General features: G+C 41.8%; 1 protein-coding gene across 6 annotated transcripts in view; it reads left to right on the plus strand.

Annotated features, from left to right (window-relative positions):
- The window catches only part of LOC124304837 (nephrin), a 196336-nt gene that overhangs the window by 140688 nt on the left and 31269 nt on the right, over window positions 1–24379 (plus strand). For all 6 annotated transcript variants that reach the window (XM_046763530.1, XM_046763528.1, XM_046763529.1 and 3 more), the window contains exons 2-3: window positions 1119–1262; window positions 1649–1825. In XM_046763530.1, coding sequence (XP_046619486.1) covers window positions 1119–1262; window positions 1649–1825 — 321 coding nt within the window. The remainder of the gene's footprint in view (window positions 1–1118; window positions 1263–1648; window positions 1826–24379) is intronic.

A 24379-nucleotide genomic window follows, 5' to 3' on the forward strand; every position in this document is an offset into this window, starting at 1 on the left:
ACGTTGATAACAACGCGTTTTGTGTCGTTGCGTCAAAATAATAATTAACGGATGGGTCATGGGAGTATGTACAATATACCAGTTTATGCGGCCGGGTTTTGAAACAGGGTCGAAAAAGGTCGAGAGTTGCTCCCTCCCACCCTTCCACCCCTCGCTGTACACGCGTGCTTTCACCCGCTATCTCGAATCGCGTTATTTCCCCTTGTTTCAAACCGCAGCGACCCCGTATTATTGCAGCACGATGACGGAACGAGCCTTGTGTCTCCATGGGACAAATCCCCTGGCTTCGATCTTCATCCCCCCTCCCCGGTGTAGTTATTGTTGTTGTTGTTGTTGTTGTTGTTTTCATATATCGCGACAGAAACACCGACTCTGATTCTCGTCAATTTTATTCACCGTTTCCGTGTCACGGGAATCAAAAAACGAGTAGAAAGTACGTACACGTACGTAACGTATATTATAACCGAATTGGAATAACCGTAATGAAAATTTACGATACCCATGACATAGTTACATCGATTCTCTCGTGCCGTTTTTTTAGTTATAGTTCATTTGATCCGCCAATTATCAGAGTTATCATGCCGGAGTTAACGCGTTGCCATTTTTTCAATCGGTGTTATTATCGCAATATGGAAATTTGTAGCTTCTTTTTTTTCAAAAAAATTATTACAGCATCACAATCAACGACTGCGATATATATTCTCAACATAATGGCCACCCTTAATCAGTAGAGAGTACATTTCATAAATCGTCCATGTAGCTATGCGCCTGTTTATACAACAATAATTCAGTTTTCAAAATTAATCGCCTGTGCGCATGGAAAATAATTCATACCATACATCTAACTATTATACCTGTGGTATAAATTTTGTGATCTATGTATGAATTTTGAGCTTGTTTCAAATCACGCCCACACCATTAAATTTGCGCTTTGTAATGTAATATTTTTAGTATTTATCACAGCGGTTGCCTCTGGCGGTGAATTTTTTTTTTTCTTTTTTTTTTTCCAAGGGTGAAAAAGTGCTTGGAGAGGTCAAACTGCACGGAAAAAACAAGGAAATATACAAAAATTATTCAAATGCGCGAGTTTTTAATTTGACTTATTTCGCTTGTTACAGGAGAAGCACAGCAGTACTTCCGAGTCGCACCAAGGAACAGTTCGGTACTCGAGGGTGGCGAAGTCACCATACCCTGTGAAGTTGGAAACAGAGTCGGAATTGTTCAATGGGTCAAGGATGGCTTCGCCTACGTCATTTTGCCCGGTCAGTACACCGAGTGTCTCGTTTAAAAAACGTCCTAATATCTAGCGTTCAAATCCTCCCCACATACAACGCACAAAGTATTCAAAACGTCTTTTGCTCACTGCAATTCGAATCAAAAACGAATCAAAAAGAAAAAAATGATTTCATATATACACATACTTGTATTCCTAATCGTAAAAAACAAAAAAAAAAAAGTATAAAGATAACGAGAAACGAAAAAAAAAACGAACAAACAAACAGCTCAACGAAATTGCGAAGTTTCCGCATTGGCCCCGACTTTTTATATTCCATAAACGAGTGCGGAGATAGTTCAGAAGTTGCTTTGTATAACTATGTATGTATGTATAATTTTTATTTATTTTTTTTTTTCACTTTCACAACCATAGATGGGCAGATCGTTGGGTATCCGCGATTCCGAATGGTCGGGGACCAGAACGCGGGTGTTTATAACCTGAGAATCACCGACGCCTCGCTAACTGACGATGGCGAATATCAGTGCCAAGTTGGCCCCTTCATGCGAACTGTAAAAGCGATCCGAGCCAACGCCCATCTCAACGTTATATGTGAGTTTTTTAACCCAACATTTCATACACACGTATACGTGTATAGTATGTATGCATGTTATATGTATATTCGTAATTTATGATCTGCGCGACAATACGCCTATACGCAGTGGCATACATACGTATGAACGTGAAAATAAAAGGGACTACGAGGCGGCGGTGAAATTATACGGAAGAGAAACTTGCACCGTAGCAAGTGCCAGAAACGTATTCATCTAGAGCAAACAAAAAACTACAAAAGAAATGGAGAATACGACGGTTTGTCAGTCGCAACGTTACGAATATCGCAGGTGCGGCGGAAAAACGAAAACAATATGGCCGCTGCACCGCGTCCACCTCGTGACTTTGTCGGCCTCGATCTGTCGACTAATTTCGACACCAGAAATTCACCAAGTTTTGGCATATTCCCGGTCATTGGCACAATAAAAATCCGTCTACACTTTCGGTTCGGAAGTATCGGCAGCGTCGTAAAGCGCGAACGAAATCTGTTCCCCAATGGCGTAGCTGTAGGGTAAACTCTTTCCCGGGTCAGTCGCAGTATATATTCACTTGTTACCACCTCGTATCCTCGTTTAATAGTGTATCGAAGTGTAAACTCCCAGAAGTCCGTTTTTCGGGTAAAGTTATACCCCGACAGGTACAAGCACATATCTCTACGTATATACATACATATATATATATATGTTTATGTTTATATGTACATACGCGGCGGGCACGTGTCCGTGTGCTCTTTAATATTTCAGGGGGAAATGTCCGGCGAGTTTCCCATGGGTGCAATATCGTCCCGTCGCGTATGTTTTCGTCTCATACCACGAGTAGCTTTGCCGGGCGGCGTGCGGTAGGCTCGAAACTTGGGTTCGGGTTCAGTTTCGGGCACACCCGCCTACTAGGCCGTTATTATTCCGCGGTGACCCGCGTCGTACTTATCAGCCATTCCTACGTATACAGGAGTACTTTTCGTATCACTTTACGAGCCGGGAATTTTACGAGCTCCTTTTTAGTCGCTTACTGGTTAACCAGGTAACTGCCTCGCCCGATCTTTTACTCTCTTCCCTCTCTCCGGTCTTCCAGGGGATCAAATTATCAACTTTGGATTTATCGCAATCGCGATAATTCTCCCTTGCCCCTCACGCTCTTTCTTCACCCCCCCCCCCCTCCCCTCTCTCTCTCTTTCTCTCTCTCTCTCTCGCTTTCTCTCGTACACATACATTATCAAATTCATTTCGACCCGGGGATCCCCCAAACCGCGAAATTCGAATCATAAAGCAACCCCTTGCAGAATGTAATAACATTCCACAGGGATGAAAATTTTGCGGAAAGTGTCGAGACAATTATTTTAATGCATTTCGGAGAAACGTGCGTACCTGTATCACCTTATCGTTCGAGAACATGATAAAAAAAAAAAAAAATTGGCCGAGTATTATATAACTTTTTTCTTTTTTTTTTTTTTTGTATAATTTTCGATTTCCGTGCCGTATTTCATCAGCGTCTCTCTATGTCGCCACGATCATCGGATTAGGGAACGCTTGTTTTTGTAAGAAGCTCTTTCAGGCTTCGGCTTTCAATTTTATAAATGTAAACTCGACTGTAGACTTGCTCCACCCGGCTGGCGGAAATTTGTATCGGAAACTGGGGTGGTTTGCGAAGCCGGATCAGATAATCCGAAACAATTTTCACCCTGCGTATAGGTAGTGGGTTTATATTATATACCGCACGTACATACACATAGATTTTGCGGAATTTATCTACTACTGATACTAATGTACTATATGTACATCTGTGTATCCGGTTTACAAAGTCCACCAAGAGATACGCAGCTCGGCACGGTGCAGCTACCCTAAAACCAGATCAAAGGCAATTTGTTATCTTTCAGGTGTTTACGGTGAAGATAGAATTTTGCGCACACCTCGAATCAAGGGGTTGACCATTCTGTGGTTTCGCGTCAACCTGTCGACTTTGGAACTCGGCGTGAATTGAAGAGATTCTGTGATTTCCCTTAAGTTCAATTCAGATTCGACTCGATTGAATTTTCGAGTAAGTTCAACCGACATCGAGTGACTCCGCGATACTCGGGGCCTGGTTTTAAAAATCACTCGACGCAAGGGAAATTACTTGTCACATGAATTTGAATACATATTTCAGCTGATGTCGAGAGTGGATTCAAGTGACACATTGCCGAGTGTATACAGCGAGTTGAAGTATTAGACACACGGTTTTACAAATCACTGTCATAAAACCTGAGCATCGATATTAGCAACAATCAATGATTTTTATTATATAGGTGTATATATATATTTAAACTTCGGCCAATATTTCGTACAAAAGCAAGCCACGTTACTCGGCGAATAGTAATTATACAGTAGGGTAACAGAGCCGGTATAACGTTACCCCATTAGTCAGAATTATATCGCACTATAAATTCCACAACGATTTAAAATGACGTGTAACAAAACAAGCCTATAATGCGCGATAACTGGAAGCGGAAACTCGCGGGAAAGGAGGCGGAGTAACGCCTAAATCAGACAAGCCGCGAAGCAACACGTTTGCCCTACAGTTACATCTACATCCACATCTACATCCGTAGCTAGAAATACATACGAAACACACACAGAGTTATCCGTGATTCCGATTGAGCAGGCAGTAGGTACATATATGTATCCATACCTCCTCGGTATAAGAGTTATGTGCCTCGCACACTTGTGTAGGTATACAATAATTGCCAGGCACACGCGATCACTTACCTCCATTGTTGCGGAACTCGAAACTCGAGGGTCTGTTTGCTTTGTGTCACTTTCAACAACCCTTCCGCAACTTCCCTAAGCGTCGCGCATTCGTTGTTAGTGTTAAACCCCTAACGACGTATAAACAGTTGACGAGCGAATCGGAGAGACTCTACCTGTGTCACTCTCGTGAAAAAATTACTCCTATTCACCGGCAACCAAGTTTCGATATTCACCTTGCCAGTTCCCACCCTTCGTTTGTTACAACCTACGTACACCCTGTGCATTGTGCACGCGCGAACTTTGACAAGACTCGAGTTCTCGTTCTGCACAATTATTCATCGCTCTGTCGTTGACGTCACGCTACCGCACTGCTGCATCGTTGTAAATAAACGTTGCACGAACGATTGCCCCCTTTTACTGGATCCCGATATTTGAATTCAGTGTCAATTACGCGACAAAAATCAAATTTATGCGTTGAGAAAAATGGGGATGAGGATGAACTTTCATTAATAACCTCTTATTTTCGTCCCAATCGAACTATACTGATGTCAATTCTACCCTGTCTGGTATCAATCCGTCACTACACGACGTAGAATTTTTTTAATTGACAAACGAATTTTCTCCACGTTGTACCGAATATTTCCTCTTGACTTTACTACCGCTCATGGAAAACGAGAAACCGCTGGAGCGTTTTGTTAATCGTTAATGCAGAAGTTCTTCGCGTTACTAGATCGACGGTCCAATTCGCAACTGGAAAAATTTACTGTAACGAAAATCATGGTGACGTAATCAAAAATAAAAAAAAGAACGTGCCACACCCCAAACTGGTCAATACAACGGTATTTTTTATCAGTGCAATATCGGTGAATTCTGATACCTTCGTGCTTTAAACTGTGGAACCAAAAGAGACAAAAAAAAACAAAGCACAGTCTGCGAGTGCAGACCATAAGAAATCCAATCGGAGCGTAGCTTTTTTTACGTCTCTCCACGGCGTCAGTAATCGAATTCGTGGTGATTTTTATTCTGGTCTGAACCAGCAGCAGATTTGAAGAGAAAAAGAAACGAGTGCCTACAGAAAGAATTTAGAAAGAAAACAAATTGGATTGAAAATTAATTCTTTTAAATAAAAAATGAATGATAACAATAAGGCATTCCAATTCCATATTTCGCCCAATGACAGATCCAAAACTAAAGATTCAAAAGTTGCGCACCATGATACGTAACAGATTTAAGTATACGATCATGATGCCCTATTTCTTGAATCGATGCGAGAGCAGGAGAAAAAAGTAAAAAATACGAAATAGCCAAAGAATGTATCCATCGACGTATCTATATTTATATGTGTTTTTATTTATCCGGTAAAAGGACCCGAGGACCTTGTACATATGTACAACAAGGGGGATATTATTTCCGCAGTAGCTCTGACGTAGTCGTGGTCCAGTCTGCACGAAGAGAGGATCTTCCGTCGGATGAGTCGTCGTCGTCGGCGTACATGGCCCCGCAGAGTTATGTACCATATCGATACATACATAAGTACACATACTCACACACGCACGTACGCGTATACACGAGTCTCGAATCGGTTCGGGCGTCACGTTTTTCCTCCTCTGGTCGAGTGTCATTTCGTACTGAAATCCCACCAATCCCGCAAGGAAGCCCCCGCTAGAAAAAGCCTTGTTTTATTATTCCCGAAGCTGCCAGAGATGAGACGGATGCTGGACAGACGGATCGTCGGATCGACGGATCGACGAGGGACAGACTAACATACGATTCGGGTCATCGGCACAGGCATGAACACATCCCCGAATCCTTGTGTGTGTGGTGGGGAATTGACCGATCTGCAGAGGTCAAAGGTAACGAATTAAGGACCGCGGTCACGTCACACTACCGAAACACCGGCCACCTATTATTTATATCCAAATACAGGCCGTTCCGCGTGGCCTGGGTCGATTTTTCGTTTTTTTATCTATCGGCTTGACACAGGCGAACTGCAATTTGTACATAAAGAGAAATTTCTAATTGAGCAGGTTACCGTGTTCGCACAGTTCTTGACATTATTCATTCTTTACCAAGACTGGGAAATATGTAGGTGGGTACAAAATGAAGATTAATTTTAGAGCTCTGAATAGAAAATTTCGAGGAACCATTAACTGGAGAAGTCCTTTGTACGTTGGTACGCAAAGTCTTGAGCAGTCTTTGGAAGTCTTAGAAGTTTTTGAAAGTCATCGTAGGCCTTCGGAAGTCTTCGGAACTCCTCGGAAGTCCTCGGAAGTCTTTGGAAGTCTTCGGGAGTCTTCGGAAGTCTTTAGAAGTCATCGTAAGTCTTTGGAAGCGTTTGGAAATCATCGTAAGTCTTTGGAAGTCTTTGAAAGTTTTTGAAAGTTTTTGAAAGTCATCGCAAGTCTTTAGAAGCTTTTAGAAGTCTTCGGAAGTCTTTGAAAGTTGGCAGTCACTTGTATCCTAAACTTGGAGTGAGTAGCACCTCGGAAAGTCTAGTTATTTTTTATTTTGATCGTGGTCACTTGTACAGTATAATGTCTCCAAACTATTTACATAATTCCACATCGGCGTCACGGTAAATTGATGTTAAAGTCTTCTTTCGTTGATAAATGTAGCAAACTAATTAAACAGATTCAATATGGCTTTGAACGTAACTTACAAAGTACGAGAACTGTACCTTATGGTCAAACGCCCTGTACAAGCGTGCAAAGTTTCACATCAAATTCCATTTTATATCCCCCACAGTTTCCCGGTTCAGAAAAAAGAGAGACAAAAGTAAAAACCGACACAGGTACAGTTCACCGTGCACGTGTGTATTTCGATGTACATTTGCTAAGCTGAGCTAAGCTATCAACCTTCTTTCCACTTCTCTTCCGTGCGACTTTGTCTCTCGCATTCATTATCCACGATCTCTCTTATACCTACGTTTACACGTATACGTATATGCACGGTTTGCAGTCACAGTGGTGATAAATTTTAAATGCTTGTTAAGGGCTCACCTTACTTAGTTTATGCCTGTGCACATTATTTGTCTGTACACCGCGCATACGAATACGAACCTAAATTAGGGTGCTGATGATGATAATTTTTTTTTCTACTCTCCAGCAAAGAATACGAATGAGAAAAGTAGAGGGGAAAGTTAATATTTGCCAAAATACAACCGTCGCAAGTTTGAATTACAAACGTGCCAGTTTATCATATTTTCCAAAAATACACATGTATATGTTTACTTCACCTTTCTGCAGATTAGACCCTGTGTAAAATCCAATTCGAGATACGGAATTGCAAGACTCAAACCTAAGCCTGAGATTTGCGTTTTTTTTTTTTTTATTTTGTTTCTTCGTCTTTTCTGTCATAATTGGATACTTTCCGTACTTATGTATAATAGATGTTAAATTTCCGTTTCAACGCGATTCTCCCGTTTGCTGACACAGTTTTATCCTCGCTTCTGCAAAATATTACGAAGAAATTGATTCCTCATCCCCCCACTCCAGGCGATTTTCCCTCGGGAGCATGTAATTCTCCGTAGAAGTTGAAAGTGGCTTTCGCTACTTGCTCTTTTGCAAACTGCGTACGTAAGCTGTTACCTAGTCAATATTACCTAGAGAGAGAGAGAGAGAGAGAGAGAGAGAGAGAGAGAGAGAGAGAGAGAGAGAGAGAGAGAGAGAGAGAGAGAGAGAGAGAGAGAGAGAGAGAGAGAGAGAGAGACACAGAGAGATAGAGTCTTGAGCAACACAGCATAAGGTGGTGGTGGACGGATTTATCTATGTATAGAAACGTTTCACATACACTTACGTGTTTCAGTAACATGTACACGTCGGGTAGCTGCAAAGTTTTCTGTCAAGAGGAAAAACTTTCGAAGAATTGAAAATTCCTTCGAAGAGACTATAACGTAATTTTGAAAACAAACCACGAGCTTTGAAGAGAAGAGGAGAAAAGTAAAAAAAAAAAAAGAACTTAAAAATTCCACTCTCGTTATTCTCCGAAATGACGTAAATTACAATCTGTTACGTCAATAAGATGTAATGAATTTTTTTTCAAACCGAGTGCGCAAAATATTATATTCTCGCACTAGTCCGGGAATTGAATCGAAGTATCTTTTCTTGCGAAGTAACTTGATGTGTGTTTCGAGTCGTGCGGGAATCACCTATTTTGCGCACCAGTTGTACAACGTACTATTTCTACACGCAAGTTGCTCAGGTTTGGTTTCTCGACGCGACGATGGACCGTCGTCTCGTAATTAGAATGAGCTTATCGTCCTCAAACCCCGTGCCGCAAGTACGAAACCGCCTGACTCGCCCCAGTCGAGAACAAGTCACTCGTCCACAGCAGTGAAGGATTTACGCCTCGCATTGCTTGAGGCACGACAGCTGAACAGTTCCGTTCGGGTTCTCTCTCAAGATAACCGGGGAGATAAGTCGGCAGGTTGACAATGAGATTTGAAGAGAAGAGAGAGGACTCGCGGCTCAAATTCACCGCTAAATTGCTCGCCCAGACGTACGCGAGTGTCTGCAAAATACTGCTCGTGCTTCCCCGCCCGCTTCTGAACTTTGTTATTGAATGATTATTATTATAATATGCATGCATACCTACGCCATCGAGCATAGTTTAAATCGAGTTTCATTAATTTTAACGCGTCTGTCGGATCTTCGAGCTACAGCTGTGTAAATTATTCTTTCGAATTTTCGAAATTCTTCACATATTCTCGCGAGGAAGATAAAACGAAATTAAACGAATCGCCACGTCGATGTTTCAAATTTGCGAGTTATTTTCCTATCGTTTTGAATGTTTCTTGAAAATTTATCAAGTTTCTTGCGAAATCCCGCAATTGTTACAACTTATTCACGCGTATATTATACACATGTAATATACGCGACTTGTTGCTGCTGCAGAAAATTGGCGGCATAAAATGTTATTTTTTTGTTTTTATTCTTTATGCCATTCGTACACACGTGCGACAGATAACAGAGTCGAATGTTTGTACGGGTCGTAAAACTCTCGACTTTTTTTTTATCGCTGCACGCTCGCTTAATATTAAAATTTCATTACAATAGGTATATTTTTTCCCGAATGTGCCACGTGTTTCAGGACACAATGTTACATCTCGTTTGTGGTGTATATTTATTCGTACATCTTTTATTGCAAATTTATTTTCGTGCTTTTGCGCCATGAGTATGAATTTTTTTTTTTTTTTTTCGTTTTATTTTTTTTTCCTAATCTCTTCTCTTTCCAAAAGTTCAATAAACAGCTTTACACATTTAAAAACAAACTTCCATATCCAAACCGAGCGATCAAACGTCCGAGTTCTTTGAAAATTATTACCTTTTCATTATTTTCCGCTCGAGTTATTTAGCCTGAAACTCGCGAATTAGAATAAAAAATAAAATGATGTGTAAAAAGAAAGGTACCGATACCTTTTACGCGCCGATCCTCCCACCGGCGTATAAGCTGCGGAAATTCCGGATGTTTGGGAGGAAAGCGGCGTTATACACACCGGACGGGTTTAATTAGCTGACATCTACAGCCACCCGACTCTCTGCAAACTTTTCGTCGAGTCGAATCTCGAGTCGAGTTCATTTCCACCGAATACACCCACCGACTGAAAAACCGAGGCCGAATAAAACCAGTTCACGAAGAGTGGCTTCGGTTTTTTCGTTTTTTTTTGTTTTCATTTTCGTCCTTACTTTTTTTTTCGGTTGATATTTATTTATTTATTTTTTTTTCAACGGATTACCGCTATCAAAGATTATATAACTTTCATCCCCGTCTCTGGGGGTTCATTCGTATGGTATATATATATGTAAATGCGCGACATTTCAAAAACGCTTATACACTCTAAATATGATTCAGTTGAAATTATGTAGCTAAAAAAAATCAGTGCAATATCAGTGAAAAGTCAGTGAAAATTCACTGAATCGTCGGGTGTTTATGCACTGATTTTTTTCGATCGTATACTTTTAAACGAGAATCAGTGAATTTTGACTGATTTGAATTCAGAGAGTAATTCTTTGTAAAAGTATTTCGGGCCCTCGTTGTCGACATTGAATGTTTAATTTTTTCTAGTTTTTACAAATAATTCTAGAAAATATATTCCGCATTAACGAAGATCGCTGTTAATTTCGTATACGACTCGTTTGAAAAAGAAAATAAGAAGAAAACTGGAATATCGAACTGTTTTGAAACAGCAGCGCAGCCGTACAGATGAAAAGTATTAAATTTTCACAGAGTTTCCTCGTCTCGTATAAATAACAGTAAATAATGACAATAACACTACCAATCATAATAATATTAATAACATTAACAATTATATCGAACGTGAATAATCTTCTTGATTACACAGAATAACGTACAAGGTGACATATGCACATATACGTATTAACGCAAACTCCGAACCGATACGAGGGAACCGGTGAAAAATCCACGCTACAGTTGTAGAAATAAATAAAAGGGAAAAATAAAAATTCAAATAGCGGCTCAATTTGCACGCGGCGGCGAGCCAGATATATATATATGTATACGGAGGATCAATAATTCTGGGTCGTGAATTAATCGCGAGCCGATATCTGCCCCGTGAACACGCCTCCGTTTGTGCCCAGCATCTGCACACACGAACGTATATCGAATGCTTGTCAACGGTCAAAGGTTGTACCGTCGGAGGCCGCAGGATTCGCCTGTTTAATAATAATCAGCATCCTGTATAGGTGGGTGTATGTCATTCGGGTGGGAAAATTGCAACGGTCAAAAGCAAAGTTTGTATAATGTCGACAAACAATGCGGGGGAATTTCATGTACATATGGTTCGGTGAATTTGTAATTTTCTATGTATAACGTGCACGGTGATTTTCCCTAAATGCATGTAATTTTGACAGTATAATAACGAAAAGCCACTAGAGTTAAACGCCAAACGTTTTAGCTTGAAATTTAGCATTCTGATACAAACTCGTGTAATTGCCTTTCTGTTGGGATGATATTGGCGTGGATTTTTTCGAGGGTGTAAACGTTCATCTGAAGTACGCGTAGCGTTTTTAATTTCAATCCTGAAATGCACCGTGATGCGGAATGCGGATAATATTCCCGGAAAATATAATAGTATTCAAACGCTTACACAAGTGGGTGCATTATATTCTTATCCTGAAAGGATCGTTCTGGCATGGTCGTTATCGTCATCATCATCCCTTGAATGTCGTCGAAGTAACGCATGAAAGCTGAAGGTAACGGTGAAAGCAACCGCCAATTTTTCAGCCATCTTCACTGTACGAAGAATACGTAATTTTGCAAGGAATGTACTGGTTTTAATCGAAAATGACTTGTATTCATTTCGTCGAATCTCGCGTTTTCAGGGCTTCTAGTATCGGAAAACGGTGTTTTAGAAAAAAGTCGGTTTGTTCGTTCCGACGAATTTTGAAAAAATATGAACGTCACAAAACTTTACACTGAAATGATCGTGGGCATGAAAAATTTCCATATTTCGTTTATTGATTTATTTTTTTTTTTTTTTCTTTTTATCCAACAATTTTTCTGTTACACCGCGTTTAACATTAAGGATGCTGGTTGACCAAAGTTTGACAGTTTTTATCAATTCTATTACGAGATTTTCGTGTGCATTTCGCGTGACTAATGCCAAAAGGGCGTACTACAGCAGTTAGATAGGGATCCATGCCAAAAGGGCGTATAAAAAAATTTTTTTTTGCCATTCGACTTAAAATCACTCGAAACGTAAAGATCTGCAAAAAAAAATTTTTCGATGTACTAACGCCAAAAGGGCGTATCTCAAGATATACGCCCTTTTGGCTTTAGGAAATTGCCGGCCTAAAGCCAAAAGGGCGTATAAAAAAAATCAAGATTTTTCAAAATTTTGAATAAAAATTGCATATTATTGAGTAAGGAATAAATTAGAAATTATTATCAAAAAAATAATACGCCCTTTTGGCATTAGTCACGCGATTTGGTGTTTATTAAATCATCATGTTCGTAAGCTGCAAAGATCTGCTTAAGAATACTAAAATTTCGATTTCGCTCTACGGTGGCTTATTCTTTTTCATTTCCAGTAGTCAATTTAGCATTCAAGTGTTACAAAATTGAATAGTTTACGATACTAATGATACCGTGATGGAAAAAAAAAACATAAGAAAAACCAATGATTCGGTGAGTTTTTCAAATTATATACTTTCTTCAATAAAATGAGGCATTGTAAACTGAAATCGAACGAATCTACCAGATTTTCATCGATTTTTAAGCAACTTGAAACGAAGCAGCAACATCAAAGTTTTCCTCAACAATTCCATTATTCCCTATTCTCGTATTTTTCACGATACTCTCGTAACTTTCGAACAGAATAATTTGACAAATACTCGACACGATCCAGTCTCGCGATAAAATGAATGAAAAGTACGGTATTTTCTGCCAAATGATCTCCCGAAATTGTGGCATAGACAACCTTACAACCGTGATCGAATGGAAAACCCTTATAGGGTGTGCACCCGCCTACCGTTATTTCGACACCAATGCAGCCTGTGTACAGCATTCTCCACGGATCATCAACGGAAGAATTATAGAAGATACGTGACGCGGCGATAGGTTGAAGCGAAGGGTCGAGGAGGAACGAAGGGATGAGAAGAAAGTAAAGGGGTCGAGGAAAATTTGGGGGGTAGAGGAGAACGCGCTAGAATTTATTCGGGGCAAACTTCGTTCGCGAACCTATTTCGCACACCTGCCACACTCCTACTGCCGCCGGTGTTCTGCGCTCTCCCGCATTTTGCCACGATTCGGATTTCCTCGGCCAACCGGTTGTTGGGTTAATGCTAATATCTTGCGGGTAAAAACAGAGAGAGGGTGAAAGGGAAAAACGGAAGATGCGGATATGCATGTATGTCTGTATGTATTGGGTATCGAAGATGAGAGGGGAAAACAAAAATAACGGAATGTAAAACAAAAAAAAAAAAAAATAAGGGAATCAAGGAAAAGAATGTTTGTTTCTTAATTCCGAAGTTAGATACACCGCTTGAAAGTGGCTTAGTTTATTCCATAATCGTAACTGTTTTGCCGGATTAAACAATTCCTATGGGTATCGGGGAAAGGCGAGTGTAAAAACGAATCACGAAAAATTTATGAAAAATCATCATGATATAGAAAAAAAAAAAACCGGAATATTCTGAGATTTCGCGCTCGGTTCTTCGTTTCTTCGAAATTGTGCGTCTACTTTTACCACCTGATACTGGAAGTCCATTGGAAACGTTTTTTCCACTGTGAAAGCGCACGTGTCCAATATCAGACCCTTTATACGCCCAGCGAGGGGAAAAATCATGAACAAAAAATGTCATAAGCTGTTCGTTTCGGTTAATTTACTCTTTTGTTCGGTAGTGACGAAAAAAATTAAATGGATGAAATAATAAAAAAAAAAAAAAAATAAAACACCCTTCTGTATTCAATCGCTGAATAATGAATCAAGTTCAGCAGAAATCGTTGACATTATATACAACAAGTTGACGTTTATTTACGAAATAATTCAAGCCCCGAGCAGGCGTGTTTGAGTTTGAAACTTTTTCGAGAATGTGTTTTAGCAATTATTGTACGAACAAGAGCCACCGTGGGTTAATTAAATAAAACTAATTAACGTTTATACAGAAAGACAGATTCTCCCTTGCGAAGGAGACCGAGACGTTTCGTAACGTTTATACCACACCCGTCTACTTGGCTTCGCAAATTAGATGTAAAGCTGTTCGGAAACTGGGTCAATTTGTGTCGGACCAACACTCGAAACTCATGTTCGATTATTTGGAAATTAGCGTCGAGTCGACATCTCGACTTGGTTGTTGGGTGAAGTTTAAAAAAATGTAGGAAACAAAAAGCACACCATGGGTAAAACAAAAATTAAAAAAATATAAAATAAAAAAAAAAAAAACAAACAAACAAAATACGTTCAACGCATCACCCCGGCATCGCGCAGCATCGAAGCCATTATTCCCAACGGCGTGTCACGTCATCCCAGACGTCCATTCGCTCACGCAGCTGTGCAAAGCACTATGTATATTCGACGTACGAAGGTACCAAGCACAGGTCTGTATGTGTACGGGGGAAAGCAGGTGTTGAAAAAGTTTTTAAAGAGGAGAGAGAAAAGTGCGGCCCTGGCCCGTTGCCGCATGCAGTTCCTCGAGTCTTTCCTTCCTTGTACTTAAGTCCGGAGTGGCGCGTGTTATCCATCAAGTTCGAGAGGTCCAAGGAGGCAAACGGAAAGCGAGGAGGCCTCTATGTGATGTATGAAAATTCGATAAAGCCATTATGCTCGGGGACCCGAAATTCTATACGGCTTAAGTGTTACTCGGGCTGCGGGTTGTATACGTATAACCGCGTCATTGATACCGTCATGGACCCATGATCGTATAAATAGACCATGGGCCGCGGTGCGATAGACGCCAAATGCCCCGCTCTTGAAAATACGAGCAGACTTGACTTTTGGATAATCCGGTGCTCGCCCTTCCTTCCCTCCTCATTCCTACCCTTCCCTATCCTCCTCATCACCCTGCGCCAACCACGCATCTCGTAAACAATGAAAAGCACTCCGGTTCTCTTCTCGGACCCTACGGACGAACGGTCACCAGATACCAGAAGGGGTATCAGCCAGCTTTCATGATAAAAATTGCTAATCATTTTGTCCCCTTTTGACCTGCGAAATAAACCTCCAGCTGGTTCTCGTCAGTGATGCAAATTAACTTGGGACTTTGCCAAAAATCATGTGTCAATTTTTCATGTGCACTCGGAATGTTCGTCTACCTACGAAACCTTCAGTCTTCGGAATTGTTTGATACTTCTTGGTGCTGTAACACAGCCGTCCGTTACATAATCGTCCATTTCGTAAATGATTTCGCGATTGCTTCGAAGACCGCATAAATTTTTGATTGGAAATTGGTTACGTTTTCTCAAACAAAACAACAACGTTGTATAATGTGGCAAAGGTTTCGATAATTAAGCTCTGAGGCACCCCTTCATTCTTTCAATCTCCATAAAATGCTTAAAGTGAAATATTAATTAAATGTGTTATCAGTACGACCGCACTGTTTAAACGAACCTCTAGTTATTACTCGAAATGGAGGTTTTGTGTTGTTACTTATTCATTCAGTGTCTCTCGTTGTTGGTTTTGCAAGATGCTTGCAAGAAAAATATATTCAAAAAGAGAACAAGGAAGGCACGCGAAATGTAAAGGCAAACATCAACACAAACGAGGCAGGCGTATATCTATTCTTCCTCGAAAGTTAGAGTTTGCTTAGGCACTCATCCCCCTTGTACGTATAGTAATTAGTGAAATAAGTCCGTCTGTGATTGTAATTAATTAATTATTCGACAAATATTGTACGTTTGCAAATATAGATGTAACGTCTACGTAGTTACAAATTAAAATGTTTCCCGAATAACCCATAACTTCCTCAGAGTTAGGTGACATTGTAAGGACAAAGATTTCCCTCTTTCGCTTCTCGAATGACGAGTCAGATTCGTGGCTTTTCTGAAAACGTCAGCAGACTTCTTCTAAAGATTAAACAAAAATAAGTAAACAAAAAGCACTCCGAGTATTTTTCACGGATATTGTGCACATTCGAAAATTTGTACAGCAGACGAAATGTTCTGTAAAGCCGGAGTAAATGTTTAGAACCCTTTTCTTTTTATCCCATTATACACTTATTTGAGTCGAAGTGTTTTTCCTTATTTCGGTTCCTACATCGAGACGAAGCGAAGCAGACTGAAGATATCTCCAGGTAAAATGGCAAACCGAAGCTATTTCCATCGACCAACCTACATCCGAATCAATTCGCAAAGCTGCTCTATAAAACGACCCTCCTTAAGCCTAAACTGCTACAGTTTTAGAGCATAGAATTTGATGGTCTACTACGCGCCGCTGCAGGTCTTTCAATTACTTAAACTCCCATTCTCGGAAAGGTGTAACCCTTAGGGATGCTCGCAATCCTCGTCGGGACCTGTACAAAGCGCAGCGGATGGAGAGATTTTTGTTATCTCCCAATCGCCACGCGGAAAATAAACAAAACCCAGATGAAACCGGCCTAGGTTCCGTTCGGGCAGGGAGAGAAGGAAAAGCGGCGAGCTTCTACAGGGACAACCGGCAACAACCCCTGGCCATTTATCGTCACGTGATCACGCGGTTTTGAAGCAAAAAATCGGCCAGTCATATGTTATTGATTCATGAGAAAATCCTTGTTCACCGCAAAACGCACATGTGTGCCTTCAGAATATCCGCTATATGATATTTTACGCAATTCCTAAGCCGGATTACCGCCCGGCAACCCCTTCCGTACCCTCGCTATCATCCGACCGGGGATAATCGAAAACGGACAATTATCTTCCGCCGTTGATAAATGTGTATGTACATATGTCTATATAAGCACAACCTGCAACGGCTTTCTGGATTTTCCACGCGTCACCAACTCCGCAATTTCATTCGCGTCGGTGCCTTTCTCTGTCGCATTTTCTCAACGATCCTGCAGATAATGCGATGTAAACTGTTTCGTACATAATACTGCATCTTTCCAATTTATCCAATACACATCTATTTTTCCTCACCGCAATTGATATTATCGACGAATATGTAACAGAAACAGCGATATGAATCAAGCGCGCGAAGTCGTAGCATAAAACCGAACGTCACGTAATGGCCGCCTTAGTTCGATCCGTAGCCCACCTCAGAACTTTGACCCACTTGCTCTATTGACCAGGATTTAAATTTTCAAAGATTCAAGCATCGCTATGCTTCCCGGCAGTGGCATGATCGAAAACAACATTTACCGTCGATTTTGAATAAATCACTCAACCGTTACATCCGGTTGAATTTATCTCGTCTCCGCAGCGACGTCGCCATGTTTGCGGATCGAAATGACGGATTTCCTCTTTTCTATCGTATCCCGTCTGATAGTTGAGCCAATAATAATTGCCACCTCGAATCTGATCGACCCGATTTTTGTATAACATTACACCTTGGAGGGTGTCGCGTCGTCACGACAGGCATATTCGCCGTTCGATTTTAATCTCAAATCGTTTAGGGACTTGTTGAGGTACACAAAGCGAAGCTCGGTTATCATCGCGCTACTGAACGGAGACGAGGGAAGCTGATGTGCCGAGCGTCGTTCACGCCTCGTTGGAAAATTCTCTCCTATAGGTAGATGCACGTCGTCGTCTACCCTCGAATCGAGCGACTATTAGCGACGTCGTTAACTGCTCCCCGGTATTAACTTCCGGAATTTTCGATAACCACACTCTTGATTGATCTACCGTGGATGATATAATGTCGGCGGACCCCCGATATTCCTCCTCGCCTACCGCTCTTGTGCGTGTGCAAATTCCACGTCTTTGCCCTCCTTGCAGGGAATTACGGGCATAAGCGCTAGGGTCGATTTACGGTAGATACGAATTTCGAGGTCGACGTCAAGATGACGATGATGCCGGTATATCGTCCGTGAATTTTTTAAATTCCTCTCACAAATACCAGATTTTATCATTTATTATTTTCGCATTTTGTTTATCAATTATGTTTCGAAAAGTGCAAGCCTTGCAAGAAGATTAGCACAAGCCGGCTGCAACGTCTTCTTTCTTCGGAAATCACTTTACTTTTAGCCTTTACGCTAGCTGATGGTGGAATTAGTCGGTATCTCACTCTCATTCTCTTTTTCTGCATAGCTATAGAGTCTCTGTGTTGCTGTGCAAGTTTCAATTTACATATGCACGTACGAGTTACGGGTATGGAAATAACGCAACCCGTGGAAAGTATCGCAGAACAAGTAGAATAGAACGATAATAGTCAAATAATTACAGAACAGAGAAGACTGAAGGAACGAACGGCTTCCTTTGGAAAACTTTTCAACGCATTTCTGTACGCTGCAGAGAGTTGAAATCATTTATTTACGATTAGTCATAAAATGCACTAGCGAATGAAATTTACTTTTACTCGGACTGTGTCAACCAGAGTCATTCACTGCCGATTTTACTCCGGAAGCCAAGTTTTCTCCTTTAGATTAGTGATTTTCAAGTCACTTTATCACTCTGCTGAATCGATTCTCTGCCCGTTGCCAGATCTGATCCACATAGATGAATACTCTGGTATGTTTTCGAGGTAGAAGCGTCGTGTATACACTACTATGGTATATAGAGAAGAAACGAGTGAGGAAACGACGAAAAAAATGCCTATATATATACGTGTAGAAATATAGAAAGATAAAGAAGCAGAGAGTATAAAAAGAGGAGGATATAGGAGCTGGAAAAGAATTCGTGCAGTATCGACATCTTCACGGTGGAGCGAATAGCCCGCGCATCACCCTCCCAACCTCCGAGGAAGGAGAGCGGTTTGCTTAATGGTTCCAGACTCTTCCTATCTTCTGTTCAGTGAGTATAATATGCCTTGGGTTCAGTACCGTACTAACATATAACTTTAACCATAATTTCTCTGAGGCAAACTCACAATCAGCCGTTCTCTCCTGGCCCTCGATGTTATTAACAATTTGTAAACGTATATACCTACTACTACGATGATTAGGAAACTTCACACTTTATGCTACAGGCATATATATATATTCGAAATTTGATAGGAGGGACAAAATTTATACCAAACACAGCCCAACCCCAATTCAGTTTCGCGGACGTTGCTTCGAGGGATTTTCACCTGGCTCAGTCTACTCGATGATATATTTTAACCCTCCAAATGCTAAGAGGTATGATCAGGATAAATCACTGCTGGACCTTTCGTTCAAAATTTTCGTTTATTTTGTTCTTTGAAACAACGACGCAGGATCTAACAGTTTTATTCAATTTCGGTGTACGTATTATTTGTTCCTTCCTTTTCTGCCGAAATTTCATCAATGACGAAAATGGCTCGTTCTTCATCCCGTAGTGATGTACCTCCTTGCAATACAGCTGCCGAGCTTATGCGGAACGAAAACTTCAGAGGGCTGCTCGAGCAGCGGAAGACCTCCACGAAATGCACCTCGTCATATCATGTACCTTGCTATGTACTTAGTCACCCGCACATGCTCATGTATACATAATAATGCTAAGAAGACGGAGACCGCTGCATTGGCGCCATCCGATATTATTAAATCCCGTGCGAATCGATAGCTTGGAGCCATTATAATATTACTGGTGCTACACAACATTATATAATAATATGTGTATACACGAGCACACGGTAGGCACGTTTACGGTATGAACGCAAGCCTTAATCGGAAATTACAAACCCGGCCGAAACATCAACTGTTATATGAGATTAATTAATTTTTTTACCCTCATACGGTGAAAACGACAAAGGGTGCGAAAGTAATAGTACGTCAACGGCTGTAGTGTTTGACTACCCGTTGAGCACTGTTGATCAACACGAGATTATAACCCGGATGAATGATGAATAGCAGTGGTGGGGGAAGGTAGGGCCGAATTTTGCCAGGGCCGTAGCGAGCAGTCTAATCGCGGATCCCGAGTCCGACGGACCTCGGGTAAACCGAGTAAATAATAAAGTGATACATGCCGACGGTGATGTGGGGTGTGCACGTTAATTAATAGCCAACAACCAGCACTACTCAGTTCCGTCTAACGATTATCCTCTTGTTCTTGAATCCGAAGATGTACCTACGGTGAGCGGATTCTTAATTGACCGTATCCCGGCTATGTCCGCGGTACCTAAACACGTTTCAAATACGTTTAAAGACGGAATGGTATAATTCAATTTCCTATCGAGCGTGTTGCGAACCCCGCAACGGCGGGCATGTAACCGGTGTTTCGTACATATGTATGGGTATGTATACATACAAAAATACATAGGCGCAACGCATGTGGGGGATTCACGTTTGAGAAATTGACCCTGGGCGGGGATAAAAAATGGTCCGACACCTCGAGGAACAAGGAATTGTACCTAAGTAAGTTGTCAAGCTAACCGACGGGGCCGAGAAGCCGCGCGTTACCATGCGAATCGCGTACCGTGCCCGACGTGACCCTCGCCTTGCCTCCTCTATAAAGGACAGGCCAAAGTCGCTTTTCTCCTTCAACCCTCCGTGGCGTGTAGGAATACGTGTGTTGAACATTCGCCGACACGCTGGCGGTTATGTGTCTGTGAAGAAAATTGAGACTCTGAAAAGACGCAAGTCCTGTGACTGACTGCTCCAACATTGGCAAAAGAGGAGAAGGGTAAGTAGAATGGAAAGAGAAAACGATTCAAAGATTTAAGATTGTACACACGGGAAGGACTTTTCGAGCTGAGCAAACAAAGTTGGACGCTTTTTAAGTGGTCATATAACTTACCTGATACAGACAGATGGCTTGCGGTGGTTATTCGAAAATCTATCAGCTTCGAAGGTGATTCTCATCGATCTCTTCGGTTCTATTCCGTTCGAATGATATTAACGACTCTAACTTCATCGGTGCTCCGAAAGTAATTCTCAAGCTGGCTACACCGGCACTGAATTTACGGTTGGTACAACTTGGCTCTTCAAGCAACGATTCACCGAAGAACACTGAGTCATTTTTCGACCTAATTCGCGCATCGCGTTATGCTGTAAAACATGATAATGTTCTAAAATACCCGTGATTCCGAGTGTCCAAAAGTACTCGTTGGAAAGGTCGTGGATATCTTTTGAAGGCTATAGGTTAGATGATGTACCGGATTTGGTCGCCTTGGTACCAGTTGTTTTATTAAGTTTGCCGCCAATCAACAACACTCCGGATTTGGGACGAGTGGTATTCGAAACGCGATGAAAACTTGGATGTCAAGAAGAGGCGGATAACGGTCAGTCCATCCATCGATCCGCTAGGGGATTCGGAAGTTATATAGGCCACTTGAAAACTGTCCAACTCTCCTCCCGGCTCTTCCGCTTCCATAAATAGTTGAATATGTACACGTGTCTCCATAAAGGATCCATACGTCTGCAGGGACACATCTTTGTGACCGGGAAAAGTGGAAGTCAGACGGACATTTGGCAGTCTTGTTTATTTTTCCACCAATTTTTATTTCGGTTCGGACGGGTCCGAGTTACGCGCGCTCTCTTTGGTCCCTTTTGTGTTTCGCTTTATTCGAAAGTGGTCGAAAGAGCAGGATTTGAGCCTCGGATCGACCGGCGGAACAACAGGGAAATACACACACGCGGCATACTAGCGCGTGCAAACCTCTCCGCACGAAAGAATGGATGGGCAAAGTGTACCGTAGATAGTGTCGATAAACTCGCGAGAACTACCGAACGTGTGCGAGTTTCTCTATTTGTTTGTTTGCCCGTCTCTTCTACCATTTGTTTTTTTTTTTTTTTTGCCTCTCTTTTCTTCTTCCCTCCCAATCGACCCTTTTAGATGGCTCCTCTCCCTCTTTCCCTCTTTTCTGCTACCATTATGTTTACCCTGAGCGAATCGCGAGTCGCTCTTTAACGAGGAGGGGAATGTACCTAACAGCGTAACTTATGGATACTCCGAAATACCACGATAAGATCTAGTCGCTATCTGAATTCGAACCCGTTAACAACAGTTCGCAACTTCCGTCATCGTTAGACACAGTTTAAGGTAGTTTTAGGTGTCGGGTGAAGTGACGTTCGGTGCCTTTGATTGAGAAATAATTTCATTGTCATATCGACCGGTTGACTGTAATTTAAAGTTCATACCCTGGCAGCTGGAAGGTTATTGGATTCTTTCTAACGGACGTAATGGAGGTCTTCAGCCACCGCATCGATTCTGCTTGAGCTGAGAGCTACTTACTGTTTGCTGTTCGGAGAACAAGTGATTCCTCTGATTTTGAAAACGACTCTGACCGACTATTTCCAATTCCCACGTGATCCACCGAGGGATTGTATTGCGTAATAATTCACCAAGCTAGTTTCTAGTCGTTAACATTTGGAATATCCTACAGCTGATGGAGTAAAATTGTTGCAGAGATTAATAATGGTTTCGAATCACTTACCGCGATCTTTACAGGCTTAACTGACTTAGTCCGACTCGTGATTCTCGTCTACCAAACTTGGCAGAATATCATAATAATTTCCTCCGTGTTCAAACTACCCTTGAGACATTTCTACCCACTAATTTCTGAGGAAGTTCTTAGAGTTTCGGTAACTTTCAATAACTTCCAGTGACTTTCAATGACTTCGGATCACTTCCTTATGGTGAATAGTCCCTCGCAAAACTGTTTCCCATAATTTCTCGAAACGATGTCGCATTTCGTACGCAGTGTATCGAAAGAACTTCCCGATACGAGCTTCGCGCGTCGGTTGCCTTCGGCAAAACAAGTTTTCTTTTTCCTCGACTCTTGATGCGGGGTGAAAAGAAGGGTAAAGAAAGAAGGTAATCAAATCTGCCACGAGGATCCGAATATACGGTCAGTGATGCGAACCCCCGTATCAAATTTGGACTTTTTTTTTGCCTGTCTGGACTACTCGAGCTTTTTCAGTGATCTGCCGGACCCTTGAAGTCGTATACGTGTAGTTATCGTCTCACTCGCGAAGCGGGTACAGGTATATTGTCGGTAAAAAATATGTTATCGTCTGTTTCTCTTGTTCTGTATATGCAATGCGTACGCACACATACATATATATATGTATGTATGTATGTGTACATGCTTATCTAAGAATTGCCAGCTTAAAGTTTTTCTCGTTTTAAACTAATGCCGACTCCGATCGATATTCGAGTCCGAGCTTGTGGCCCGAGGTTTATCTCCCCGAACAACTGATTTCTGTAATTCTGAAAAACTTATTCCATCAGCTTTTTAATATTCCCTCTTCATCGCGGGGAGTATACTTGGAATTTTATCAGCTCATCGCCGAGTTCATTCCGACACGCTTTCGAGGCGTTGAGCATGAATACGAAAAATGCGTATAACGGAGAAATGGATAAAATTCGAAAGGTCCGAACCCTCACAGAGAACTCACCGCACTGAAAGGTGTATCTTTAAATGTACGGTACACCGAAAAATATATTCTAGAATGAAAAGCCGAGCGCTCGATAAGGATCCGGGTATATAAATCCTCTTAATTGGGGATAAGGAAAATGTGCCAAAGAAGGTGAAAGCCAGGGGCAAAGCAGCACCCGACATCGGTGATATTTCTGAACCGAAAGAGACGCGTGCCTGCAATAAAGCCCTCCCGGCAATAAAGCCCCGTGCCTTGCTCGGGAAATATCATGAGCCATCTTCAGATCTTCTTTCGCCGAAATACCCCATAGTTGAAATGCTAGGGTACCTGTATATAGGAGAAGGTCAGAGAGTAGGTACGACAACCAGTAGTACGGTGGTTGAAACGGAGATGGTGTCGGAGATGGAGGAGGAGATATTTCGCGGACGCGAACCTCGAGGAATTGGCGGCTGGGTGTTTCGTGTGTACATAAGACACCGCGCCGTGGCATGGCTTGGGTTTCAAACGCGGTCTGCTTCACAGACTATTTACCCTTGCGAGCGGGGGATACTTGCCAAGTAAAGGATACCCTGGCTGGTTTGTACGCCGTTGCTGCTGGTATATATTGCCGGGAAGGTCAGAAGGAGCACAAACAAGTCCTGATGCAGAATACCGCTGTGTGTAGCCTTCTCTCATCCCCTTGGTTGCGGGGCTGACGGTATGAGGTACTTTCTGCACCGGAGCCGAACGTCGGAGGAGGCAGGCAAAACTTCCCGCACCCGTAATTGAGAAATTTGCTACACCCGAAGGCTTCTGATTGGGCAAGTGTCGCTTCGATGAATTGTCGCACTTCTCTACTCGACGCTTCGCTCCATTAGAAACATCTCAACGACCGTGCGTGTCGTGTAATCGGGAAATTGCAAACGCCTCTTACGCCACCTTCGTTGTATTCGCGAGATAAATGGATGTATGTACGTACCTACATA

This window comes from Neodiprion virginianus, chromosome 5 (genome assembly GCF_021901495.1).
Source record: "Neodiprion virginianus isolate iyNeoVirg1 chromosome 5, iyNeoVirg1.1, whole genome shotgun sequence".
NCBI classification, from domain to species: domain Eukaryota; kingdom Metazoa; phylum Arthropoda; class Insecta; order Hymenoptera; family Diprionidae; genus Neodiprion; species Neodiprion virginianus.